This window comes from Corythoichthys intestinalis, chromosome 5 (assembly GCF_030265065.1).
Source record: "Corythoichthys intestinalis isolate RoL2023-P3 chromosome 5, ASM3026506v1, whole genome shotgun sequence".
Lineage (NCBI taxonomy): Eukaryota > Metazoa > Chordata > Actinopteri > Syngnathiformes > Syngnathidae > Corythoichthys > Corythoichthys intestinalis.
The window spans coordinates 21798520-21821806 of record NC_080399.1 but is presented as its reverse complement, the minus strand read 5'-3'; the positions used below and the strand labels follow the sequence as shown (position 1 = coordinate 21821806).

The 23287-nt window shown below is 40.8% G+C and overlaps 2 protein-coding genes across 3 annotated transcripts in view; one reads left to right on the top strand and one right to left on the bottom strand.

Moving 5' to 3' along the window:
• The window catches only part of cttnbp2 (cortactin binding protein 2), a 74937-nt gene extending 71739 nt beyond the window's left edge, over positions 1–3198 (top strand). For both annotated transcript variants that reach the window (XM_057837414.1, XM_057837413.1), the window contains one exon: positions 251–3198. In XM_057837414.1, the coding sequence (XP_057693397.1) occupies positions 251–484 (234 nt within the window). In that variant the 3' untranslated portion in view covers positions 485–3198. The remainder of the gene's footprint in view (positions 1–250) is intronic.
• Positions 3199–5121: 1923 nt separating this feature from the next.
• Positions 5122–23287, bottom strand: part of cftr (CF transmembrane conductance regulator) — a 62589-nt gene continuing 44423 nt past the window's right edge. Inside the window, exons 20-27 of the mRNA XM_057837415.1 lie at positions 21676–21903; positions 17006–17106; positions 16710–16937; positions 16477–16632; positions 16325–16414; positions 11309–11481; positions 11132–11237; positions 5122–8942 (exon numbers count right to left, since the gene is read on the bottom strand). Coding sequence (XP_057693398.1) covers positions 8727–8942; positions 11132–11237; positions 11309–11481; positions 16325–16414; positions 16477–16632; positions 16710–16937; positions 17006–17106; positions 21676–21903 — 1298 coding nt within the window. The 3' untranslated portion in view covers positions 5122–8726. The remainder of the gene's footprint in view (positions 8943–11131; positions 11238–11308; positions 11482–16324; positions 16415–16476; positions 16633–16709; positions 16938–17005; positions 17107–21675; positions 21904–23287) is intronic.

Below are 23287 nucleotides of genomic sequence, written 5' to 3'. Positions count from 1 at the left end.
AAAAATTGGCACACTTTTTGGCTTAGAGTTGTCTTTAAAATTTACATTTTTTTTTCACTTTTTCTTTTTAAAAAATGAATAATAAAATAACTTTTTTAAATAGTTTTTTTATTTTTGAATCAACATTTTTCTGTACTCTTAACAACTTTAAAAAAAAACACAAATGAACATTTATCAACTATCCTTATATATTATTTTCTAAATTAAACTTTTTGAATTTTGAACATTTCCAATTGTGACTTTTCCGCAGTCGCAATTGACTCAGGCCGCCGTCCAGAGCGCTGAACCACGCTCGTGCCCTCGGGTCAAATCTCAGTTGCCCGTGCCCAGCAGGGGGCAGCAGCAGCCTCCTCCTCGAGTCCCTGTGAGCAACCACCGCCACCACAACAACAACAGCAGCAGCAGCAAAGCAAACAGCAGCAGCAAGAACAACAAACAAGCACAGGAGCACATCTGGCTCCTACAACAACACAATGACAGATAAACACACACCTACACACTGCCCCGCCCACTAAAGGAAGAGTCAATCACACAAATGGAAATCTCTCACCCTCTTCTCAATCACACAAGAATGACAATGATACTTTGGTGGCTCAAGTACTAAGAATACTCAAGTCTCTCAATTGTAGTGTCCCTTGCTCGTAAACAGACGAGTGAGGACTTAAGAAGTTGCAATTAGAAAAGTCAGATGAGCCCAAAGGCAAAATGTCCACGTTTTTTGCACGAGTGGTCTTTGGAAAACTTTCCCAAAACAAATCAAGCCTGGTACACAAATTCACAACTTGAACATTTGCAATACTTTTGGGGGTTTTTTTCTCCATCATTTTGAAGCAAAACTACCAGAAACAAACCTTTTCTGTTAAAAATGCATCTTTTTAAAATCTTTTTATCCCTCCATTTTCCCACAATATACCATATTTTCCGCACTATAAGGTGTTTTCATATACAGTGGTGTGAAAAAGTATCTTAACCTTTTGTAATTTTTTACATTTCTGCATAAAACCACCATCAAAGGTGATCTGATCTTCTGTCAAAATCGCACCGATGTAAAACAGTGTCTGCTTTAACTAAAACCACCCAAATATTTATAGGTTTTCATATTTTAACGAGGATAGCATGCAAACAGTAATAGAAAGGGGGAAAGTAAGTAAGTGACCCCTCTGCCTAAGGAGACTTCATGAGCAATTGAAACCAATTTTTACTAAACAATTTAAGTCAGGTGTGTGCCCAGCCACTGTTGAGTGGTTTAAAGCTGCCCTGCCCACTATAAAACATACACCTGGTCAAATTTGTCTTGATGAGAAGCATTGTCTGATATGCATCATGGCTCGGTCAAAAGAGCTGTCTGAAGACCAGAGATCAAGGATTGTTGATTTGTATAAAGCTGGGAAAGGATACAAAACTATCTCTAAAAGTCTAGATGCTCATCACTCGACAGTCAGAGAAGTTGTTTACAAAGGTGGCACTGTTGCTTCTCTCCCAAGGAGTGGCCGTCCACCAAAGATGATGCCAAGAGTTCAGCGCAGAATACTCAGAGAGGTAAAAAAGACCCTTAGAATGACTGCTAAAGACTTACAGAAATCACTGGCACAGTCCAATATCTCTGCGCACACATCAACTATATGTAAAACTTTGGCCAAGTATGGTGTTCATGGGAGGACTCCACGGAGGAAGCCATTGCTGTCTAAAAAAAAACAAAACATTGTTGCTCATTTAATGTTCGCAAAAAGGCACAACGACACTCCACAGAAGTTTTGGCAAAATATTTTGTGGGCTGATGAAACCAAAGTTGAATTGTTTGGGAGTAACACACAAAGTCGTGTGGAGGAAAAATGGAACAGCTCACCAACATCAACACGTCATCCCCACTGTGAGGCATGGTGGAGGGAGCATCATGATTTGGGGCTGTTTTGCTACCTCAGGACCTGGACGACTTGCAATCATTAATGGAAGAATGAATTCAAAAGGAAAACCTGAGGCCGTTTGTCAGACAGTTGAAGCTAAAAAGAGGATGGATGCTGCAACGAGACAATGATCCAAAACACAGAAGTAAATCAACTTCAGAATGGTTTCAGAAGAACAAAATACACGTTCTGGAGTGGCAAAGTCAAAGTACAGACTTGAACTTCCTTGAGATGCTTTGGCATGACCTAAAGACAGCGATTCATGCCAGACATCCCAGGAATCTGACTGAACTACAGCAATTTTGTAGAGAAGAATGGGCCAAGATTAGTCCTGACCAATGTGCCAGAATGATCTGCAGCTACAGGAAGCTTCTGGTTGAAGTTATTACTGCCTGAAGGCGGGGGGAGGCACAAAATATAATGTGATGCTTCACTTACTTATTTTTTCCCCCTTCTGTCGGTGTTTGCATACTATCCTGTTGGGTCTAAAACACCTTCTTCAATTTAGCTGTTGACCCAGAGCGAGGTGACAAAGGCAGGACACAAGGAGGCAGGAGTCAGAGAGTAGACTTTTACTAAGCTGCAGTTTGGGGAGAGGTCTGAGATCGAGCAACGTGACTAAGAGCGTCTCATCGAAGTCTCTCTCAGAGCTCCCCGCGCTGCTGACTTTTATTGAGGGCTTGTTGCTGGGCAGAATATAGTTACAACACTGTTGTCCAACGTGGCAGTTTCGATCGGGCAAGTTCCTTATTCTTGTCATTGATTAAATTAACAGTCACACTCATTGATTAAATTAACAGTCACACTCTTGAGCGAGCAAGATAACTTTGTTTTGAACACACATTTGCACTCGAAGTAGCTTGGTGGAAAAGTACTGAGACATTGTGTGATGAATCAACATATGTGTGTGTATCTATTTATCAGCAGAATGTGAGCAATTGCCGGTAATAAAAATGTAAGCACATGATATATATGTATAACACCATTTACCATTATGGGGTAAAACTGTATTCTTCGTAATAGCTCGGGAGAGCGCTTATAATAGCTGTGGGAGAGCAAACTTGTATAACCCGCAGAGTATAATGGTCATACAATCAAGCATATCTTACATATCCTCATTAAAATATGAAAACCTATAAATGTTTGGATGGTTTTAGTTAAAGCAGACAGTTTTTTAATCTGTGTGATTTTGACAAAGATCAGGTCACATTTGATGGTGATTTTATGCAGAAATGTGAGAAATTCCAAAAGGTTCAGATACTTTTTTATACCCCTGTATATGGATATATATATATATATATATATATATATATATATATATATATATATATATATATATATATATATATATATATATATATATATATATATATATATAATGCACCTCATTTTAAGGTGCAGTAGTAGTAGTTGTTGCGGTTGCATTGTGCATCCACTAGTTGAAGCTGCGTTAAAGGGAACGTCATGACATTATTAACTAATATTGATCCATAGATTAGCCACATCGGAATATAAGGCGCACTATCGGCTTTTGAGAAAATTGAAGGCTTTTAGGTGCGCCTGATAGTGTGGAAAATACAGTAATTATTTACTGTGCAACTGTTTTATGGAAATACTTGAATAGTATCCCTAATTTAACAACCCTCTCCTGAGCCCTTTGAAAAAAAATTTTTTTGTTTATGTGTACCGGGCACAATAACTACAATAAACTATTTTTAGGCTCAAGAAAAAACAAAAAATCAAACAAATCCAATAGATTAGCATTTACTAAATACTAGACTGTAGGTTACTAAAATGTGTACTTAGTGACTATCTACAGTGCAGTATTTTAGTGTGGAAAAGTATGTGATGTATGAGTATTATACACTTTCTCTCCCTCCCTTTTAGCCGACCTTCCAACTCTAGTACTCGTGCACTTCCTCGTGTGTACCTCGTGTGTACTTGCGTGTACTTTGGGGACCAGATTTTTTTTAGCTGTCGAAGCAAATATTCGATTGGCGGTTGACATTTTTTTCTTTCCCTTAAGAGTGTTTGTTTGTTTGAGTCGTGGCTCGGACGTCAATCAGGGTTTTACGTGTAAATAAGAGTTTTAGAGTTAGCACGACAATGACGTTTGTACAGTCAACTAAAAAAGTGTTTGTAAAGTTTGCAAGTGAGTACTAGACGTGTACTGTAAGCCATACTACTACTAATACTACTAAAAACAAGCTTTTTCTCTCATCAATCACTGTGTATGCTTTTATTCACAACCAAGTTTTCTTTGATGTTTATAAATCTTATGAATCTAGAAATATATAAATGGATGTATACATATGTACAGGAGAGACTTTAGTCTGTTTCAAAAGTGTATGATGGCTGTTTTTTTTTTTTAAAGTTGTCTTTTAAGCACAAAAATATTAAAAATAATATAAATAAAAGTCAACCCAGACTGGTTGTTTTTCATATTTTGTAACCTGATAAATTGACGAAAATATTTGACATAATTACATTATATACCGTATTTTTCGGACAATAAGCCGCACTGGCCAAAAACTGCGCAATGAAGAGAAAAAATAACCATAAGTCGCATTTTCGGGGGAAATTTATTTGATAAAATCCAACATCAACAGACGTCATCTTGAAAGGCAATTTAAAATGAAAATAAAATAGAGAACAAAAGGCTTGAATAAGTGTACGATACGCTGTTACATGACGCATAAACAATGAACGAAGAACGTGCTAACATGCTAACGTAACATTGCTATTATGAGTTATTCAGATACAATGGGGAAAATAAGTATTTAGTCAACCACTAATTGTGCAAGTTCTCCCACTTGAAAATATTAGAGAGGCCTGTAATTGTCAACATGGGTAAACCTCAACCATGAGAGACAGAATGTGAAGAAAAAAAAGAAAAAAAAAACATCGTTTGAATTTTAAAGTGATCCTCTGACTTAAATACATGTAGGCTCTAATAAACCACAATTGTTCTCTTGTACTAAAATTTGTAGTGAGAAACACATAAAATGTTAAATCAATGGCAATATTTTATAATATTTAGTCCATATTTTGACCGTTAGTTGGTGCCACGGTTTGCGGGCTCGCAGTGATGACGTCATTGGTATCTTTCCAAATGTGTAGCGTGTTCAAGAATTGCTTATTGCTGCCTAAACTCGCGAAGTAAAATGCCACGATGCAATTTCCAGTCAAATGGAAACAAGGGGAGTGAAGTGTGTGGTCAAGGTGGAATTATTATTATTAGTGAATAAATGTGCATAAGTGGAAGCTTCTCCCCTTTTTTGGTCCCTGTATGCACGTATCCTACCCACCACGCGTTACAACTGGCTCCCCAACATTTTTCCTGGATCCTCAGTCATTAAGGGATCCGTCTATTTTCTGGATCCGACGGTCCCATCGCGTCTGCAGTTATGGTTTTGGATCTGTCCATTTTTTTAGTCTTTCAGTCTATTTTGTGGAATGGACGGCCTGATCGCGGCTGCGATATTTCCATGGGATCGGTCTAATTCCTGGATCTTCAAGTGAGTAAAAAAACGCGGATTTGGATTAGTATTGCTTTTTTTGTTGACTATTCTTCGTGGGAGTTTTCCCCAAATCATACTAAATAATTAAAGCACTACGGCACGCTAAAGTGACGACAGTGACTCTGACGTGGACCTTACAACAATGTTGGAGTTCGTCAGGGAACGCGTGTTTGCGTACTGCTGAGCTCCCGAGTGAAGAGTGGTCATGGTGGGAATATTATTTTTTGTGAATAAATGCGCATAAGTGGAAGCTTCTCCCCTTTCTGGTACTTTTATACACGTATCCTAGCTACCACGCGTTACAATGTACAAGACCTGGCTAAAACAAGGTGTGCTCTTTGGCCTGTACTGTATGTAAAGCACATGGCAGCTCTGGATGCTAACGATCTACATAATTATATTGGGATAAGTTTGAAAACGCAATATGCTTACCTTGAATATCTGCTAATAAAACCGGAGTTCCCGAATCCCAACAGCATGCACTCTCGCTCCCAACAGGACTCTCTCGCATCACCAGTTTTGCCCAACTTTTGTCTTATCAGGTATTTGCTGCACGCATTTTTCCCTGAAGCTCGTCTTGTGAACGACTGACAGTGCTGTCCTGCTCTTCACTTTTCAGATCTATGGGGTTATATTGCTGACACTATTTTGAGCGAGCAATAATGGAAATTTCCATTTCCATTATTGCTCGCTCAAAATAGTGTCAGCAATATAACCCCATACAGATCTGGTTCAAATAGGAAGGGTAGAACTGACGACATGTTGGGAAAGCTAACGAGTGACGCGCTGGAATTTCGCCAACGGGACCAGTGACGTCACGCACTGCGACCTAACAAGAATGGCAACCGATCCCTTAAAATAATTTTACAAACTTTATTAAAACAAAAACATTAAGAGGGGTTTTAATATCAAATTATTAAAACTCATACTAACATTTATCTTATAAGAATTACTTGTCTTAAAAATAGAGGATCCCTTTAAAGACTTTATTTGCAAATCATGGTGGAAAATAAGTCAATACCAAAAGTTCATCTCAATACTTGTTTATGTACCCTTTTGGCAGTAACTGTGCCCAAACGTTTTCTGTAACTCTTCACAAGCTTTTCACACACTGTTGTGTTTTGGCCCATTCCTCCATGCAGAGCTCCTCTAGAGCAGTGATATTTTGGGGCTGTCGTTGGGCAAAACGGACTTTCAACTCCCTCCACAGATTTTCTATGGGGTTGAGATCTGGAAACTGGCTAGGCCACTCCAGGACCTTGAAATGCTTCTTACGAAGCCACTCCTTTGTTGCCCTGGCTGTGTGTTTGGGATCATTGTCATGCTGAAAGACCAAGCCACGTCTCATCTTCAATGCCCTTGCTGATTGAAGGAGATTTTCACTCAACATCTCTCGATACATGGCCCCATTCATTCTTTCCTTTACACAGATCAGTCATCCTGGTACCTTTGCAGAAAAACAGCCCCAAAGCATAATGTTTCCACCCCCATGCTTCACAGTGGGTATGGTGTTCTTTGTATGCAATGCAGTATTCGTTTTCCTCCAAACACGAGAACCTGTGTTTCTACCAAAAAGTTCTATTTTGGTTTCATCTGACCATAACACATTCTCCCAGTCCTCTTCTGAATCATTCAAATGCTCTCTAGCGAACCGCAGACGGGCCTGGACATGTACTTTCTTCAGCAGGGGGACACGTCTGGCAGTGCAGGATTTGAGTCCCTGGCGGCGCATTGTGTTACTGATAGTAGCCTTTGTTACTGTGGTCCCAGCCCTCTGTAGGTCATTCACTAGGTCCCCCTGTGTGGTTCTGGGATTTTTGCTCACCATTCTTGTTATCATTTTGACGCCACGGGGTGAGATTTTGCATGGAGCCCCAGATCGAGGGAGATTATCGGTGGTCTTGTATGTCTTCCATTTTCTAATAATTGCTCCCACAGTTGATTTCTTTACACCAAGTGTTTTACCTATTGCAGATTCAGTCTTCCCAGTCTGGTGCAGGTCTACAATTTTGTCTCCGTTGTCCTTCGACAGCTCTTTGGTCTTGGCCATAGTGGAGTTTGGAGTGTGACTGACTGAGTTTGTGGACAGGTGTCTTTTATACCAATAGAGTTAAAACAGGTGCCATTAATACAGGTAACGATTGGAGCCTCGTTAGACCTCTTTGACAACCAGAAATCTTGCTTGTTTGTCGGTGACCAAATACTTATTTTCTACAATAATTTGGAAATAAATTCTTTAAAAATCAAACAATGTGATTTTCTGTTTTTTTTCCACATTGTTTCTCATGGTTGAGGTTTACCCATGTTGACAATTACAGGCCTCTCAAATCTTTTCAAGTAGGAGAACTTGCACAATTTGGTGGTTGACTAAATACTTATTTGCCCCACTGTATGTGTGTCTACTTGTAACTTGCTCTGTAAATTCTGAAGAAGAGAGAGAAGTTGGCGGCGCGGAATCGTCTGCAGCAGCCCGATGCTCACTCATCGAACGGAATTTCGTTGCGTCTGTTATCTTGTGAGAGCTGGTGTCAATGACAAATAAATCTCTGAATCTGAGAAAGCCCTCAAAGCTAGTTACCTTGCTGCTAAATCCAAAAAGTCCCACACTGTGGCAGAGACAATAATGCTATTATCCTGTAAAGCTACTGTCAGCGAGATGCTCGGCCCTGATGCAGTAAAAGACATCGCTAAAGTCCCTGTCTGATAATTCTGAGCTTTTCAAGCCTAACTGCTATAAAAAATACAGAGCTGTTTACGAAGATTCCTGCCAGGATATCAGCTTTGTGTTCATCTAAACAGGCTCAAGTTTCACACTGCGTAAGTATAAATATTGAGTAATTATTTCATAAAGTACATAAAGTAATTTTGGAACATTTTTGGTTTGTGGTGTGCCGCGAGATTTTTTCAAATGTAAAAACGTGCCGTGACTCAGAATCGGTTGAAAAACACTGTCGTAAGGTACCCAGAGGTTCCCATCCCTAATCACATGTCTAACATGATCTAAAGGTCCGCTGTTGACAGAACGCCAAGCATTTGACCAAAATTTTCAAAATGTTTTATTGTAAATATAATTGGAACAAAATCATTTATAGAACATTTCTCTGCTTCCTATGAAAGAACAAACAATTTGCACATCTGGGCCCCCGACAATGACAAAAAAAAAAAAAAACACGGCTAAAAATACAGATTCCGCCTTTGAATGAATTACTGGCAACTTGTGCTCTTGATCATTTAGTTTGAGCGAGTACCTCAGCGTGTCTCTAAAGTGCTTTCAACTCACGCCAATTTTCGATCAGCACGACTAGAGCCGCGTGTCGAGCACATCGTCTTCGGCCTCTTCGGGCAATGAGGCGATGTTGGTGAGCGGCGGCACCGCCCTCTTGGTCGAGTTGAGCCGGTGCAGCGAGGGTCCGAGGCGGAGGCGGTCCGACGGGCTCATGGCCTGCTTCAGCTGGCTCGTCTCGTTCAGCAGCTTGTGGATGCTGTCGTACGTCTTGATGGAGCTGCCAGACATCATCTGCGCAAAAAAGATAAAAGTGCGGTAGCGATGTTGTATACGGTGTATGCAGTGTTGTCACAGATTACTTTGTTTTTTAAAATTAATTCAGGTACTTTTAAGTAATTTTTTTTCTTATAAAAAAGGTTTTTGTTTTAGTTATTAGGGCCCGAGCACCGAGGGGTGCAAGAGCCCTATTGGAATGCAAAGGATTATTATTATTCTTTTATCAGGGCAAATGAAAATGGCCAATGAGGAGGCCTGAACATGCTTGAAAACTTAGCAAAATTTGCAAATTTACGCAGCTTTGCGTAAATTTCGATAATTTTGAAACGTTGCGAAAAAAAACATAACAAAACGGCTCCGTGGCACCCTTTTTTCAAAAAGGCTTCTCCAATTAGTTTTTTTCAACATAGAGTGATGAAATTTGGGGAGTCGATACATTGTGCTAAACTGGCTCCAAAAAGTCTCTTGCACCCATGATCCTAACCCAACAGGATATCAGGTATTTTGGATCGAGAGTGAAATTTATATCGAGTTACAGGGTGCGTATCTCAGACAGTGGCACCTCGGGAGTTAGTTGGATCCTCCTCAAAATTGATGGGACTGTTCATGAGAGACATGAAATCATAAGTTATCTAAATGGTGAGTTTTCATTCACAGGCCCGACTTGGGTGGGATGCCAAAGTCGGCCATTTTTTTAGTAACATGTCAAATTCAGTAAATGACTAACAACCCCTCTGATACAAGGTTAAATCTTTTTCATATCTGGCATGTATGTGAGGTATCCCAGCCTGAACATGACTGCATTGAAATATTACCCATTAAGCCTGGCGCTCCCTGCTGGGAACAGGAAACGCCCTTTTTTTTTTTTTTTTATAAGACAGGCTCCTCCTCCAAGGGAAAAATAAATCAATTGACCCCAAACCTGCATTGGGGAGCCCCAAGACATGGGTTCAGGTGCCTGATGAAAAATATTGAGGTTTCATTGAAGCAGTGGGGTCCAAACAGAAAGGTGAAAATGACCGTCGCCATTTTGTCTCGCCACAAATCTTGAACATCCTGGACAGTCATAACTTGGCAGACATACAACATATCTGCGCCCAACTTCCCGTGCTTGGTGAGAGCCGTACTCTGAAGGGTCCTGTACGGGTCATTTGCATTAAATCTGCAGCATCAACTAGTGGCAACAAATATCCTTCATTTTACTTATAAATGTCCAGTACTTTTTTTTTTAGTATGGTCATTCGAGTTAAAAAAACCTTTTATAACACTACATTTTATGGCCCATGTCCACATGTTTCTCTCTGTTGCCATGAAGACAATTTGTTCGCCATTAAAAGGAAGTAGATTTTTTTCAGGGACTTAGCTTGTGGTGCCATGAAGTTTTGCACACTTGGTCAAATTGGCCCAATTAGAAGATTCATTTGGGTTTTGAATAAGGGCGTTGCTGCACACATAGGACCTTCTTCTATAGTTTTTTTTTCCTCCTAGGTGTGTGAATGCAGTTCTAATTCCAAAGAAAGAGGCAAGTTTCGAGTAAGTTAGGTTCTCATGAGATGATAAGAAGGGGACGATCTGCCACCACCCTAACCTGCGTGGCGTCCGAGTTGCGCCAAACTGCGAGGGCCCGTTCAGTCCTGCATGCAGGCCTAGCGTTTTTATTAGTTTTTGTAGTTTTGTAATTCGTTTTGTAATAGTTTTTTACATTGTGTATTCATTAAAAATACTGAAAAAACAGTCACATTTAATAACAAGTCTTCAATAAAAATCTAACAAAAGTTTAACATTTTATAAATGTTATAATTCATTAATAAATGAACTACCAAATCAAATATACTATATAAAAGTTCATGGCATTTGAAGTGCAATAATGTAGTGCATTATGTTGCAAACACATGACCCTTGCGAGGTTAAGTTCAGAAAATTGATGGGTGGTTTTTATATGTTTTATATGTTTCTTTCCATTTCTGGAAACAAAAACATAAGCAATCCATATTTGCATACTTTTCATCACTTGCTGCCAAATTTCGGTTTTGTGGCTGTTTGTGACGAGTCCACTCTCTTCAAGGAACGTGCTTTCATTTGCAGCAATCATTCATAAATCAAATTTTCATGAACGTATATTTCTGTCATTAATAAAAATGAATGTACTGTTGTTCTAAAAAAAAAAAAAAAGTTTTTTTGTTGTAATACAATAGTTTTCTCACCAGGAAGGACTGGCACTCCAGCAGAGGTTCCACACGATGCTCGGAAAGTATGACGGTGCAGCCCGAGAATGACTGTTTCAGCGTCTTCCTCAGAACTTGCAGCGTTCTGATTAACAACAACAACAACACATAGCACTCCTCCAACAATCCAACATGTTATTTTCTCGTTGGACTCACATGGGGTCGAGGTAGGACGAGGGTTCGTCCAGCAGCAGGATGCGAGCTTTGCTGAGGATGGAGCGAGCCAGACACATGAGCTGCTTGTGTCCGTTGCTCAGAACATTGCCGCCGTCTTCCAACTGGAAGTCTAACTTGTCGGGGAACTGCTCGATCACTGACTTCAAGCCCACCTGAATACAGTGAGATGCTCAACTCATGCTTAACTTATTCGCAAACCTTGCCGGCAATATACTAGTCCTTCTAAAAAAAATTTGCATATTGTGATAAAGTTCATTATTTTCTGTAATGTACTGATAAACATTAGACTTTCATATATTTTAGATTTATTACACACAACTGAAGTAGTTCAAGCCTTTATTGTTTTAATATTGATGATTTTGGCAAAAAAAAAAAAAAAGTCAAGAAAAACCAAAAATCCCAATCTAAAAAAAATTGCATATTTCATCAGACCAATACAAAAAAGTGTTTTTTAATACAAAAAAGGTCCACCTTCAATAAATTATATCAGCTATGCACTCAATACTTGGTCGGCAATCCTTTTGCAGAAATGACTGCTTCAATGCGGCGTGGCTTGGAGGCAATCAGCCTATGGCACTGCTGAGGTGTTATGGAGGCCCAGGATGCTTCGATAGTGGCCTTAAGCTCATCCACAGTGTTTGGTCTGGTGTCTCTCAACTTCTTCTTCACAATATCCTACAGCTTCTCTATGGGGTTCAGGTCAGGAGAGTTGGCAGGCCAATTGAGCACAGTAATGCCATGGTCAGTAAACCATTTACCAGTGGTTTTGGCACTGTGAGCAGGTCCCAGTTCGTGCTGAAAAATGAAATCTTCATCTCCATAAAGCTTTTCAGCAGATGGAAGCATGAAGTGCTCCAAAATCTCCTGATAGCTAGCTGCATTGACCCTGCCCTTGATAAAACACAGTAAACCAACACCAGCAGCTGACATGGCACCCCAGACCATCACTGACTGTGGGTACTTGACACTGGACCAGGCATTTTGGCATTTCCTTCTCCCCAGTCTTCCTCCAAACTCTGGCACCTTGATTTCCGAATGACATGCAAAATTTGCTTTCATTTGAAAAAAGTACTTTGGACCACTGAGCAACAGTCCAGTGCTGCTTCTCTGTAGCCCAGGTCAGGCGCTTCTGCCGCTGTTTCAGGTTCAAAAGTGGCTTGACCTGGGGAATGCGGCACCTGTAGCCCATTTCCAGCACACGCCTGTGCACGGTGGTTCTGGATGTTTCTACTCCAGACTCAGTCCACTGTTTCTGCAGGTCCCCCAAGGTCTGGAATCGGCCCTTTTCCGCAATTTTTCTCAGGGTGCGGTCAACTCTTCTGGTTGTGCAGCGTTTCCTGCCACACTTTTTCCCTCCCACAGACTTCCCACTAAGGTCCTTGATACAGCACTCTGGGAACAGCCTTTTCGCTCAGAAATTTCTTTCTGTGTCTTAGCCTCTTGCTTTAGGGTGTTAATGATGGCCTTCTGGACAGCAGTCAAGTCGACAGTCTTGCCCATGATTGAGACTTTGAATAGTGAACCAGGCTGGGAGTTTTTAAAAGGCTCAGGAATCTTTGGCAGGGGTTTTGAGTTAATTCGTTAATTCAGACTATTAGGTTAGTAGCTTCTTCAGAGTACTTTTCATGACATGCTAATTTTTTGAGATAGGGATTTTTGTTTTTTCTTGACTTTTTTGCAAAAAATCATCAATATTAAAACAATTAAAGGTTTGAACTACTTCAGTTGTGCGTAATGAATCTAAAATATATAAAAGTCTAATGTTTATCAGTACATTACAGAAAATAATGAACTTTTATCACAATATGCAAATTTTTTTAGATGGACCAGTACATCCGATCCATTTTAACTGAGAGGGTCGGCAGCGATCAGATGTCCAATGCATTTACATGGAAGAGGTCGACACCAATCAAGTCGCTGCCGATTGGACGTCCATCGCCGGCAATGGTGGCACTTACTTCATCATAGGGCCGTAACAATTGATCTCAATGGATGTGTTAAGCAAAATTCGAAATCAATCAAAACTCAAAATATCATTTAATATTGCCATCATTTTCATATGTGTTTTTGACATAAAGGATGTTGTTGTTTTTTTTGGGTGGACGGGAAGTGTCAGGCAATTTGCATGTTCTAACTGCTTTGCAAAAGAAAAAATGCCAACATGAACGCAAATCCTATAGCCCAAACATGAATGCAGCATGAAGGCAGAGGTGGGTAGAGTAGCCGAAAATTTAATCAAGTAAGAGTAGTGTTACTTCAAAATAACATCACTCAAGTAAAAGTAGTCGTCCAAAAAATGTACTCAAGTACAAGTAAAAAAAATATTTGGTGAAAAGAATAATCACGTAATGAGTAACATTGTGAGAAACTGCTTATATTTTTGTTGGATTTTTTTTTTTTTTTTTAAACAATGGTGTTTTTTTCTGAGCACAGTTATCTATATGAACTGTTGTTATAATAATGTACAATAATCCATTACATAATCACATGAAGCCCAAAAAAAAACAACAACAACAAAAATTGAATTTCGATGAGAGAAAAAAAATTACATTAATGAAGCATTATTCGTCCAAAGAGCATGAGTACCTTCTGGAGAAAATAGTTCATAGTTTGAATAGTGAAGATATTTATGACAAAATTACTCCATAATGGTCAAAACTGTCGACTTCACCTTTACTGTCACACCTCCCGAACGATATTTTATGCCACCTAAATCGGACTTATGTCATTTTCCTCCCCCGGCTTCGGAGAATGTACAAACAAACCACGAGGCGTGAAAGCTAGTCGACATGCTAACCCGAACCGAGTGATGTTTCAAAGTCTTCGAAGCGGAAAATCACACATAACTAGCCCGGATCATTTCACATGACGACTGGGTTGTCCATTGTCCTCGCCGATTGGCAACCCCCCCGGCCTAGAGCAATTTACAGCTCGTTCCCCTGCTATTACGGACAGGAGAGCTCGCCGGGGAAGTAGCTGGAGAATGACCGCCGAACAAACCGACCGACGTCGGAGAAGCGTGTAGCTGCCAAATGATCAACAACAAGAAAATGGCAAAATAATGCTTTACTACACGGCGAAGACGTAAACAGCGTGAGTCAATACGAGAGCGGCTGCTGTTGTTGTGCAGCTAACATGTGCAGCTAATGTGTATGAGGAGAGCTTTTTACATGCCCATTCATGATCAAACGTAAGTAGTCCTTTATTTAAAGAAAGTTTGTAGTGTTTACTTTGTAATCGCTGTATTTGCGGCTATTTTTAACACTAAGTTGCAATTTCTGATCAGTCGGAAAATTTGACAGAACACCGGGCACATGACGAGGGCAATAAGCCGAGTATAGTGCTCTCCCGGCGGGGGATGTGCGACAAGCCGCCGGTCGTCGGCCGAGGGGACAAGGAGCATGTCAGCCACAAAATGCAAGCCACCTACATATTAAAATGATCCCAGTATTTGACATAACACAAAACACGATGTTTATTCACTTCCTCGCAAGTCCCATGGTCCCACAGTAGTAGGGCTTGTTTTGGCCAATATCCACCAGTGAATAGGAACATTTTGAAACCCCAAAAAGGCGCACATGCTTCTCCCTCGTACAGCACGATTCTTCTTCAGCCGTTTGGCTGGCGAGATGCGAAAAATAAACGTATTAATCCGCAAAATCAGCTGAATCCTTAGTCCTTCTCATACAACAGTACAGCTCTATAGTGAAAAGGACTCCTTCATCCGTACACGTCACCGCCCTCTTCCTCAATGCAAGACCGAAGCCGGAAGTCTGTCATTTTTGTAGCGCAGGATTAAAAAAATTGAATAAATATAGCAATCGCTTCTTCACACATCCATGTGATTCATTTAATTCAGGAGCATAAAATACCGCGTGTATTATGAAATAAACATGCTTTTTCGTATCACAGGCACTTTAAAGCATGGAGGGTACTTCTGTTGTATGACAATGGCCGCTAATGTTAGCCAATCAGATTTAAGTGCATGGAGGGTACTTCTGTTGTGAATCAAATTTACAGGTTACAACAGAAGTACCTATGCACTCAGGTCCTAATGGCTAATGTTGGCGGCTAACATCATACATTGATCTCTACTGGATGACTCCTGAAAAGCCTTAGGCAGAGATTGTCACAAAGTGTTATCTGTCAAAATATATCTACAGTTGTAAGTCTGCCTCAGTTGTCAAAAGACTAATTTGAGGAATTCTCTTCCCTTGTGAACAAAGTCAGCAAAAGACGTTTTGAGTGATTAATATGTGATGTAGGGTGATTATCACTTGGTGTCAAGCGATCATCTTGTATTATGAATGATTGTTTGGGGTGTGTTGACAGTAATCATCATGTGTTGTGGGGTGTTAAGAGGGGTTATCAAGTGGTGTGATGTGATGATCTTGTGGCATCGGGTGTGTTGAGAGTGATTACAATGTGGTGTGAGGTGTGTTGTAGGTGATTATCTTGTGTGTTGAGATAAATAGCTTGTGATTTCGGATGTGTAGAAAGTGATTGCATCTATTGGTGCGGAGTGTGTTGAGAGTGATTAACATCTGGTGTAGGGTGCGTTCAGCGTGATTATGATGCAATGTGAGTTGTTTTGAGCGTGATTATCTTTTGGTGTGAGGTGTGTTGAAAGTGATTATCTTATGAGTTGACGTGGGAAGCGAAATATAGATTACTGATAGATTACTGGCATTCGTGTTTTTTTTTTCTTTTGCAAAACATTTGGAATATGTACATTTCCTGATATTTCAGGGCCACCATAGTTTTCATTCAAATGTCTGACATGTTTCAAACCTGTCAAACACATCAGAATTGCATTGTATTTTTAATTACTCTAGGTGAAATGGAACTGATTGTCTAAAATGTGTTCTTAATATTGTATTAAACTGATCGGATGCTCTTGAAATCGAATCGAGTCATGGCAGATTTTGTAGTATCGATGTCCATATAATCAATATTGCATCGTATTATCATGAAATTGGTGATTTACAACCCCACCTCATCGGCGACCCTCCACAGCTCATCGTCACTGTAGCGGCCGTAAGGATCCAAGTTCATCCGAAACGTTCCGGTTAGGATGAAAACTTTCTGGAGATGACAATCATTTTATCGGCATCGACCTAACAAAACGAGTCACCGGTTTCCGGTACCTGTGGCACTACGCCAAAGGCCTTCCTCCAGGTGTGAAGCGACACAGAGTTCCAAGAGATGCCGTCCACGCAGATGTCCCCATCGGTAGACGCCAGACGCAAAAGAGCTGACAGCAAGGTACTTTTACCAGAACCCGTACGGCCGAGAAGACCGACCTAGAGGAGAGCGAGAACTGGGTTACGGGACCTTTTCTGATGTCGTATCTCTTTCTGGCATTGAAGGCCAAACTGACGCTGTGTCCGCCTTCCACAGAGAAGCTGATATCGCTGAGGATGGTGCGTCCGGCCTCCGTGTACTTGACGGTCAGGCCCTTCACATCCATTTGACCTCGGTTAGGCCAATAGTCTTGAGCGTGCGGGTTGTCGATAACCAGGTCACTTCCCGGTTTCCCTCCTTTGCTCGCCGACGCTTCCTCTGACGGCAGGTCGATGAACTTAAACACTCGATCTACTGAACGCATCTGAGAAACGGGACGATTGTTAGTCATCAAACAGTGATGATGTCATCAGTTGCGTGCCTCCGACATACCAGACCGTCCACGGTGATGCTGGTGATGACGGCCCACTGGAACGTTCCGAGGATCAGCATGGCGAGCGCCACAATGATGCCAATTTCACCCGGTTTGTCCTCTGCCGACACAAAAAACGCACACCCGCATGTACGTGTCAGTAACAATACAGTAATGTCACAAGTGCACACATGCACGTCCTGTGCGACGACATAGTATCCAACAGTTAACACGCTGCAGCATTAAGATAAGACTCATCACGCCCAGTGGAAATATTCTTTGAGGACATTAAAACAACATTATTATGAACTACGTTCACACATGACTGATGTTCTGTATTGTTCAAGACTGATAGTTAGATACTTTATTCACCCCAGCAGAGAAACAAAGGAAGCTCATGAAATTTAATGAGTACTAATAGAAAAAGGCCCTGAAGTAACAAAGTCAGTGTTGGTGTTTAGATCTACGCTATTGTGACTTGAGTGCATCTGATGCAGGAAGATGCAGCTCATGTTACAAACACATTGTTAAAAAAGCGAGATACACTCTGATAATAAAAATAATGATAATAAAGCCAAATTTGATCAATTTTCTTTCCTTAGAAAAAAATAGCAAAAGATGGACTATAGTCTAAAAAGTCATTCTTATTAGTGAAAGGGACCCATGGACAGAAAGACTTGTAGTTCTTAAAAGATAAATGTTTATATGAGTTATAATAATTTGTAGGGGTGTAACGGTACACAAAAATCTCGGTTCGGTACGTACCTCGGTTTTGAGGTCACGGTTCGGTTCATTTATGGTACAGTAAGAAAACAAAATGCAAAATATAAATGTGCTAGTTTTTTATTACACGCTTTTGTGCTTTAAACAATAGGAACATTAGCCTATACAAAGCTAGAATTCTGTTCATAAAGTAGCGGGTATTTAACAAACAATTTGCCTTTCAGACCCCGCGTATTGGTCAGCGTTCTTTCTGAAAGAAAGAAGAAAAAAGAAGTCCTGTGCTAAAGAGAAAAGCAATCCCAATGACAAAGGTTTTAACATGTATTTTACAAATGAAATGCCTCAATGAAACATTTGTTTTTCTTATGAACGGTTTTCAAAAGCTTTATTGGTGGATTTTCTCAAGTTAAAGCGCCACACAGAAATTAATGAATTTAATTGTGTAAGCAGGATGTGTATATTATTCTTATTATTTAACTACAGGTGTTTTAGCTCATTTCGATGTATTTTATTTAAATGGGCTATTATTGATTTAATTATGTGTTTATATTTTACAAATGTGATGTACTATTCATTTATATTGTATATTTTATGTTGTATAACTTTAGTTCCTATGTAAATATGAGTTCCAACTGGTTTTGTTGTGGTAGGAGGGTTTTGTATTGAACACGGGGCCGTGTTGGTTATTATTATAGCAGAGAAGACAGCAGTAAATCAACAAAGACAAGTCAACTGTGCCCCGATCTACCATTCAAGAGATCTGATGGACTCAAAAAGTAGGTTACGATTGCATATTAGTTTGAAAATCGACCGGATCCACTGTATTTTCACACGAGTGACTTCCGGCCCGATCCTAGCTACCGGTAGTAGTATTGACATAGGAGGGCTGCGTCTCTCGTCAAATAATAACCTCTGCCGTTCTTTTCGCGTGCGTCGCGTTGAGCCGCTTCTGGGACGCATCTAACACGCGACCGCACTGTGACTGTTGTGCATTGGCTGATTGACTCTAACGCCCGCGTTTCACTGCGTTCTCGCGGTGGCCACATTGTCACGCCGTTGACGTTTCTGGGTTATACTGTCCTACCGTGTTGGTCCTCATAATAGTAGAGAAGACGGAGTAAATATAATCTACACAAAGAAACTGTAACCCGATCGACTCAGAGCCTCGAAAAGTAAGAGTTATTTTACGTCAGAAACTCGTTCGGTACGCGTCCGTTCCGAATTGAGCACCACGAACCGAAACGGTTCAATACTATTACATGTACCGTAACACCCTTAATAATTTGATATTCATACCCATCTTAATGTTTTTGTTTTTATAAGATTTGAAAAATTTGTTTAACTATTAGGTCACCACTGTTGTTGGACTCTGGGTGGTGATGTCACTGGGCAGCGCTGCCGTACTTCCAGTGTCACACGTTAGCTTCATAAACATGTCATTGTTTCTGCCCTTCCAATTTGAACCCGAGTGGAAAATTGATGAGCAGGACAGCAGTGTCGATATTTCACAAAACGAGCACCCGCGTTTCCAATGCGACAGACAAGCACCACAGGACCATACATCTGCGTGACTTGGGAGTCATGATTTTCCTTATAAAGCAATCGCAACCCACTATCTGTGCGGTAAAACCTAAAAGGGGAACGCCATGAAAAAAAAAAGTGTGGCTGGCTTGACCACAATATTAGATTGCGTGATTCACCTCAGACAACAAGCAGACTACAATAATATAGGGATTGCGTAAAAGGGTTTATTGAACACACACAAAAAAAAAAACACGCTATCGCGAAAAGACACAAAAAGGCTCCATGACTGTAGGTAGGATCATTTAAAAAAAAAAAAAAAAAAAAACGGAAAATCGCGGTGAGAGGCAGTCAAACGAAAAAAAACAAGGCAATGACGCAACTAGCAATGAAGGGATATACAAAGTGTCAAATGGCAGCAAGTTAATATCTTGGCAAGCCACCTAGGATCGGTTTAAAAAGACTGCTGATGAGCTGGAATTGAATGCAGGTACGACGTTGGGAACTCAACCCACATCTCTGTAACAAAACAATCTGACCAGCAGAAGAATGTGACAAAATCATGCTAGTTGTCGTACTAGCTTTGCTTGCTAGGTAGCGCAGCTATTCTCCCAGTCCAGTCCAACCGCGTCATCACACCCAGCGTGCAGAGGCGTAGCAAGGGTCCCTGGGGCCCCCAGACAACAAGCAACATGGGCCCCTTTGAGAGTGTGCAAGTAAGGCGGACAGTTGGACTTGGAGCAATAGCATATTTAATAAAAGTATAATAATGCCTCGGTCTCATAGAGCACTTTTTAGGACACTCAAAGTGCCCGGCTTCTACTACACTGGGACATAAAACTACAGTAACATAGAACACTCACAGCTGTCTTGCTTCCTTTTCTCCTCTTCTGCTTTTTTTCCTTTCTTTTGTCGCTTCCAGAAGGACAACTTCTCTTCATTTTGGAAATACGCCAATTAAAAAAAAGCCAAATCGCCGCTCACTCTCACTCTGAGTCACGTGAGGAAGGGGGGGGGGGGGGGGGTAGAGCGAGTGAAGGGGCCCCTTCAGGGAACTCGGACACAATGCTTTCACTGGCACACTTGTCACTAAATCTGTTGGCCCTCTGGGAGCCCTTGCATGCTGGAGGCCCTAGGCCTTTGCCTGGTTTGCCTAATGGGACGCGACGCCTCTGCCAGCGTGCACTGCGCATGTAAAACATGGCGCCTTCCGTAGGTCAAAACATGTACTAAATATTATAGATTTTTAAATCAATGGTAATAATATATGTTTCTAATAACATATTTTAGGAAAAGAGAAAAATAGTGGCTTATTCGAGCCTACACGTCTTTAAGTCTGAGGTTCCCTTTGATCTGTTGTGTGGCATGAATGGTTATCACATGTTGTTAACCATGATTATCATATATTATTACTGATTCGTATGTTGTCTGTAGTGCTCTGAGAGTGATTATCCATGGTGGTGTAAGGGTTGTTGCAAATGATTATCTTGTGGTATGGCATTTTGCAAGGCATTATCTTGAGGTATTGGGTGTGGTAAGAGTGATTATCATGTAGTGAGAGTGTGTTTCAAATCATTATCTTGTGTTGTAAATTATTATCAAGTGGTATGTGGTTGCTTTGAGAGTGATTATCATGTGGTGTCATGTCTGTTGAGAATGATTACCATTTGGTGTGTTTAGTAGAGATGTCCCGATCCGATCACGTGATTGGAAATCTGGCTAATCTCGTCATTTTTCAGAGGATCGGAATCAGGTGAAAAGATCGGGTTTGGGTCATGCTCGCCCAGCCTCTAACTCTCCCTCCTGCTGCTTATCTTGCTAAACAAGCAGTTGTTTGTTCGTTATCGGATCGGGACTCGGCAGATTCTCAAAATCAGGTGACTCGGACTCGGGTGCAAAAATATGAGATTGGGACATCCCTAATTTTTAGAATGATTGTTATACTGTATGTTATAGGGTGGGTTCCGATGTATTATGTGGACTGCGGTATGTTCCTGATGATGATCATGTGCTGTGAGGTGTTTTGCAAATGATTATCTTGTAGCAAAAGGTACTGAGAGTGATTATCAAATGGTATGTGGTTGCTTTGAGAGTTTATATCCTCTGATGCTGGGTGTGATGAGAGTGATTATCTTATTGCATGGGTGTTATGAGAATGATTATCAAGTGGTGTGAGCTGTGTTGCGAATGTTTATTTGATAGTGTTGATCATGTGGTGTATTGAGAGTGATTATCATTTGGTGTGGGATGTGTTGAGATGATTATTTTTTTAAATACGGTGTGCTGTGAGTGATTTTTTACTGTGTGATGAGTGCTTATCATGTGGTTTCAAGGGTGTGTGACATATGTTAAGCAGGTTCATCCCATTTAGTGGGGTCTACTGAGCGTGATTAGCCTCTGCTTTGATGAGTAGTAGTGGTCAGTAGTAGAGTATGTATGTACTCACGGTTGGTGCCTACAGCGATGAAGGCGGCAGCGGTGAAAAAAAGCACAAAGATGACGTCGCAGCGGAAAAGGAACCAGCGCAGCGTGGCCAGGTAGTGAAACCATGCGGCCGTGTGAGTGTTAAGCGCCTTGTGGAAGAGCATTTCGAAGTACGTCTGGCGTCCAAATGCCCGAATGGTCCACAGACCCCTCAGCGAGATGATGACGTGCGAGAAGATGGTACTGCGAGCTGGAAGGCAGAAAAGGAAAACGCTGCTTTGAATACTTGCATATGTATATGAATATTTGGAAATGGGAATCATTGTTGAATCAATCTTTTAATATTTAAAAATCTAAACACCAGTCTGGAAATCACGAGCAGTATACCAGCAAACAAAGAGTTAATAATGTACTGGGCTGGAGGTCTATTTATTGGATACAACATGAGTGATTAATGTTCTTCATATGGGGAGGCACACCCCCACCAATGCCAGGATGGGGATATAGGAAATCCCAATCCGTCCCATGCCGGCCGGCGCCCCTCTTAGCTCTTCAACAATCTCATGGCAGACTAGTAGCAAGTCCAAAAAGTGGTGGTAACTGGGTGAGCAGCACTAATTTTACACTTCATAGCATTAGAACCAGCCTCTGATCATGACATTTTATTTCGTCTATGCTAGACATCTTCTAAAAAGAAAAAAAAAACTCTTTGGGGAAAAAAAAGGTTTTTCTTTTGTCTAGTACGGAAACAGGAGCATCAATGAGTTCTGATTTTTCATCCAGCTTCGCTTTCTCTTTTGTTTCAACTAAAAACAGCGCTGATGACAAACGTGTCAGAACGGGTTTCGACGTCAGATGTCGTGTCACAGCATAGCAATCTTCTTGTGCTCTGACACAGAGCTCAGGCCCACTTCCTGTTGTCACCTCTTCCATCATTTCCCTTCGGCTCATCTCTGCTCTCCCCCCCTAATGTTTTTCTTCTTCGACCAATCTACGATAAAGTTCACTCTTCACATCAGCCCCAACGCACTTCCACTGCTCACTCGCATTTATAATGCGAACGATACAACTGGACACATAAAATTGGATCCACAGAGAGAAACCTTAGGTAGTGTTGCCAGTTGAAACATATTAAAATACACTGTAAATTATTTTGGTTAAAAAAAGAAGAAAAAAAAATTTCATTGGTATCACATGTATGTCAAACAGATGCCAAAAGTCAGACTTAAAGGGAACCTCAGACATAAAGACTTGTAGGCTCTGATAAGCCACAATTGTTCTCTTTTACTAAAATATGTTGTTAGAAACACATAAAATATTGCCATTGATTTAAAAATCTATAATATTTTAGTACATGTTTTGTCCTAAGGAGGGCGCCATGTTTTATGCCCGCAATGGACGCTCGGGGTGATGACATAGTATGTCACTGTCACTAGACGAACACTACCAGTGTTCTGCTATTGCGTACCGCACGAATGCTATTTTTAGACCGTGACGTCGCCATCAAACCGCGGAAGTGGGACATTATGGACACGCCCTCGCATACAATCCATGTTATTTCTGCTTGTTTTCTCCAGTAATCTTTCAAAAAAGAACATGCCAATCAAACACTGCTGCTATGGAACTTGTAGAAA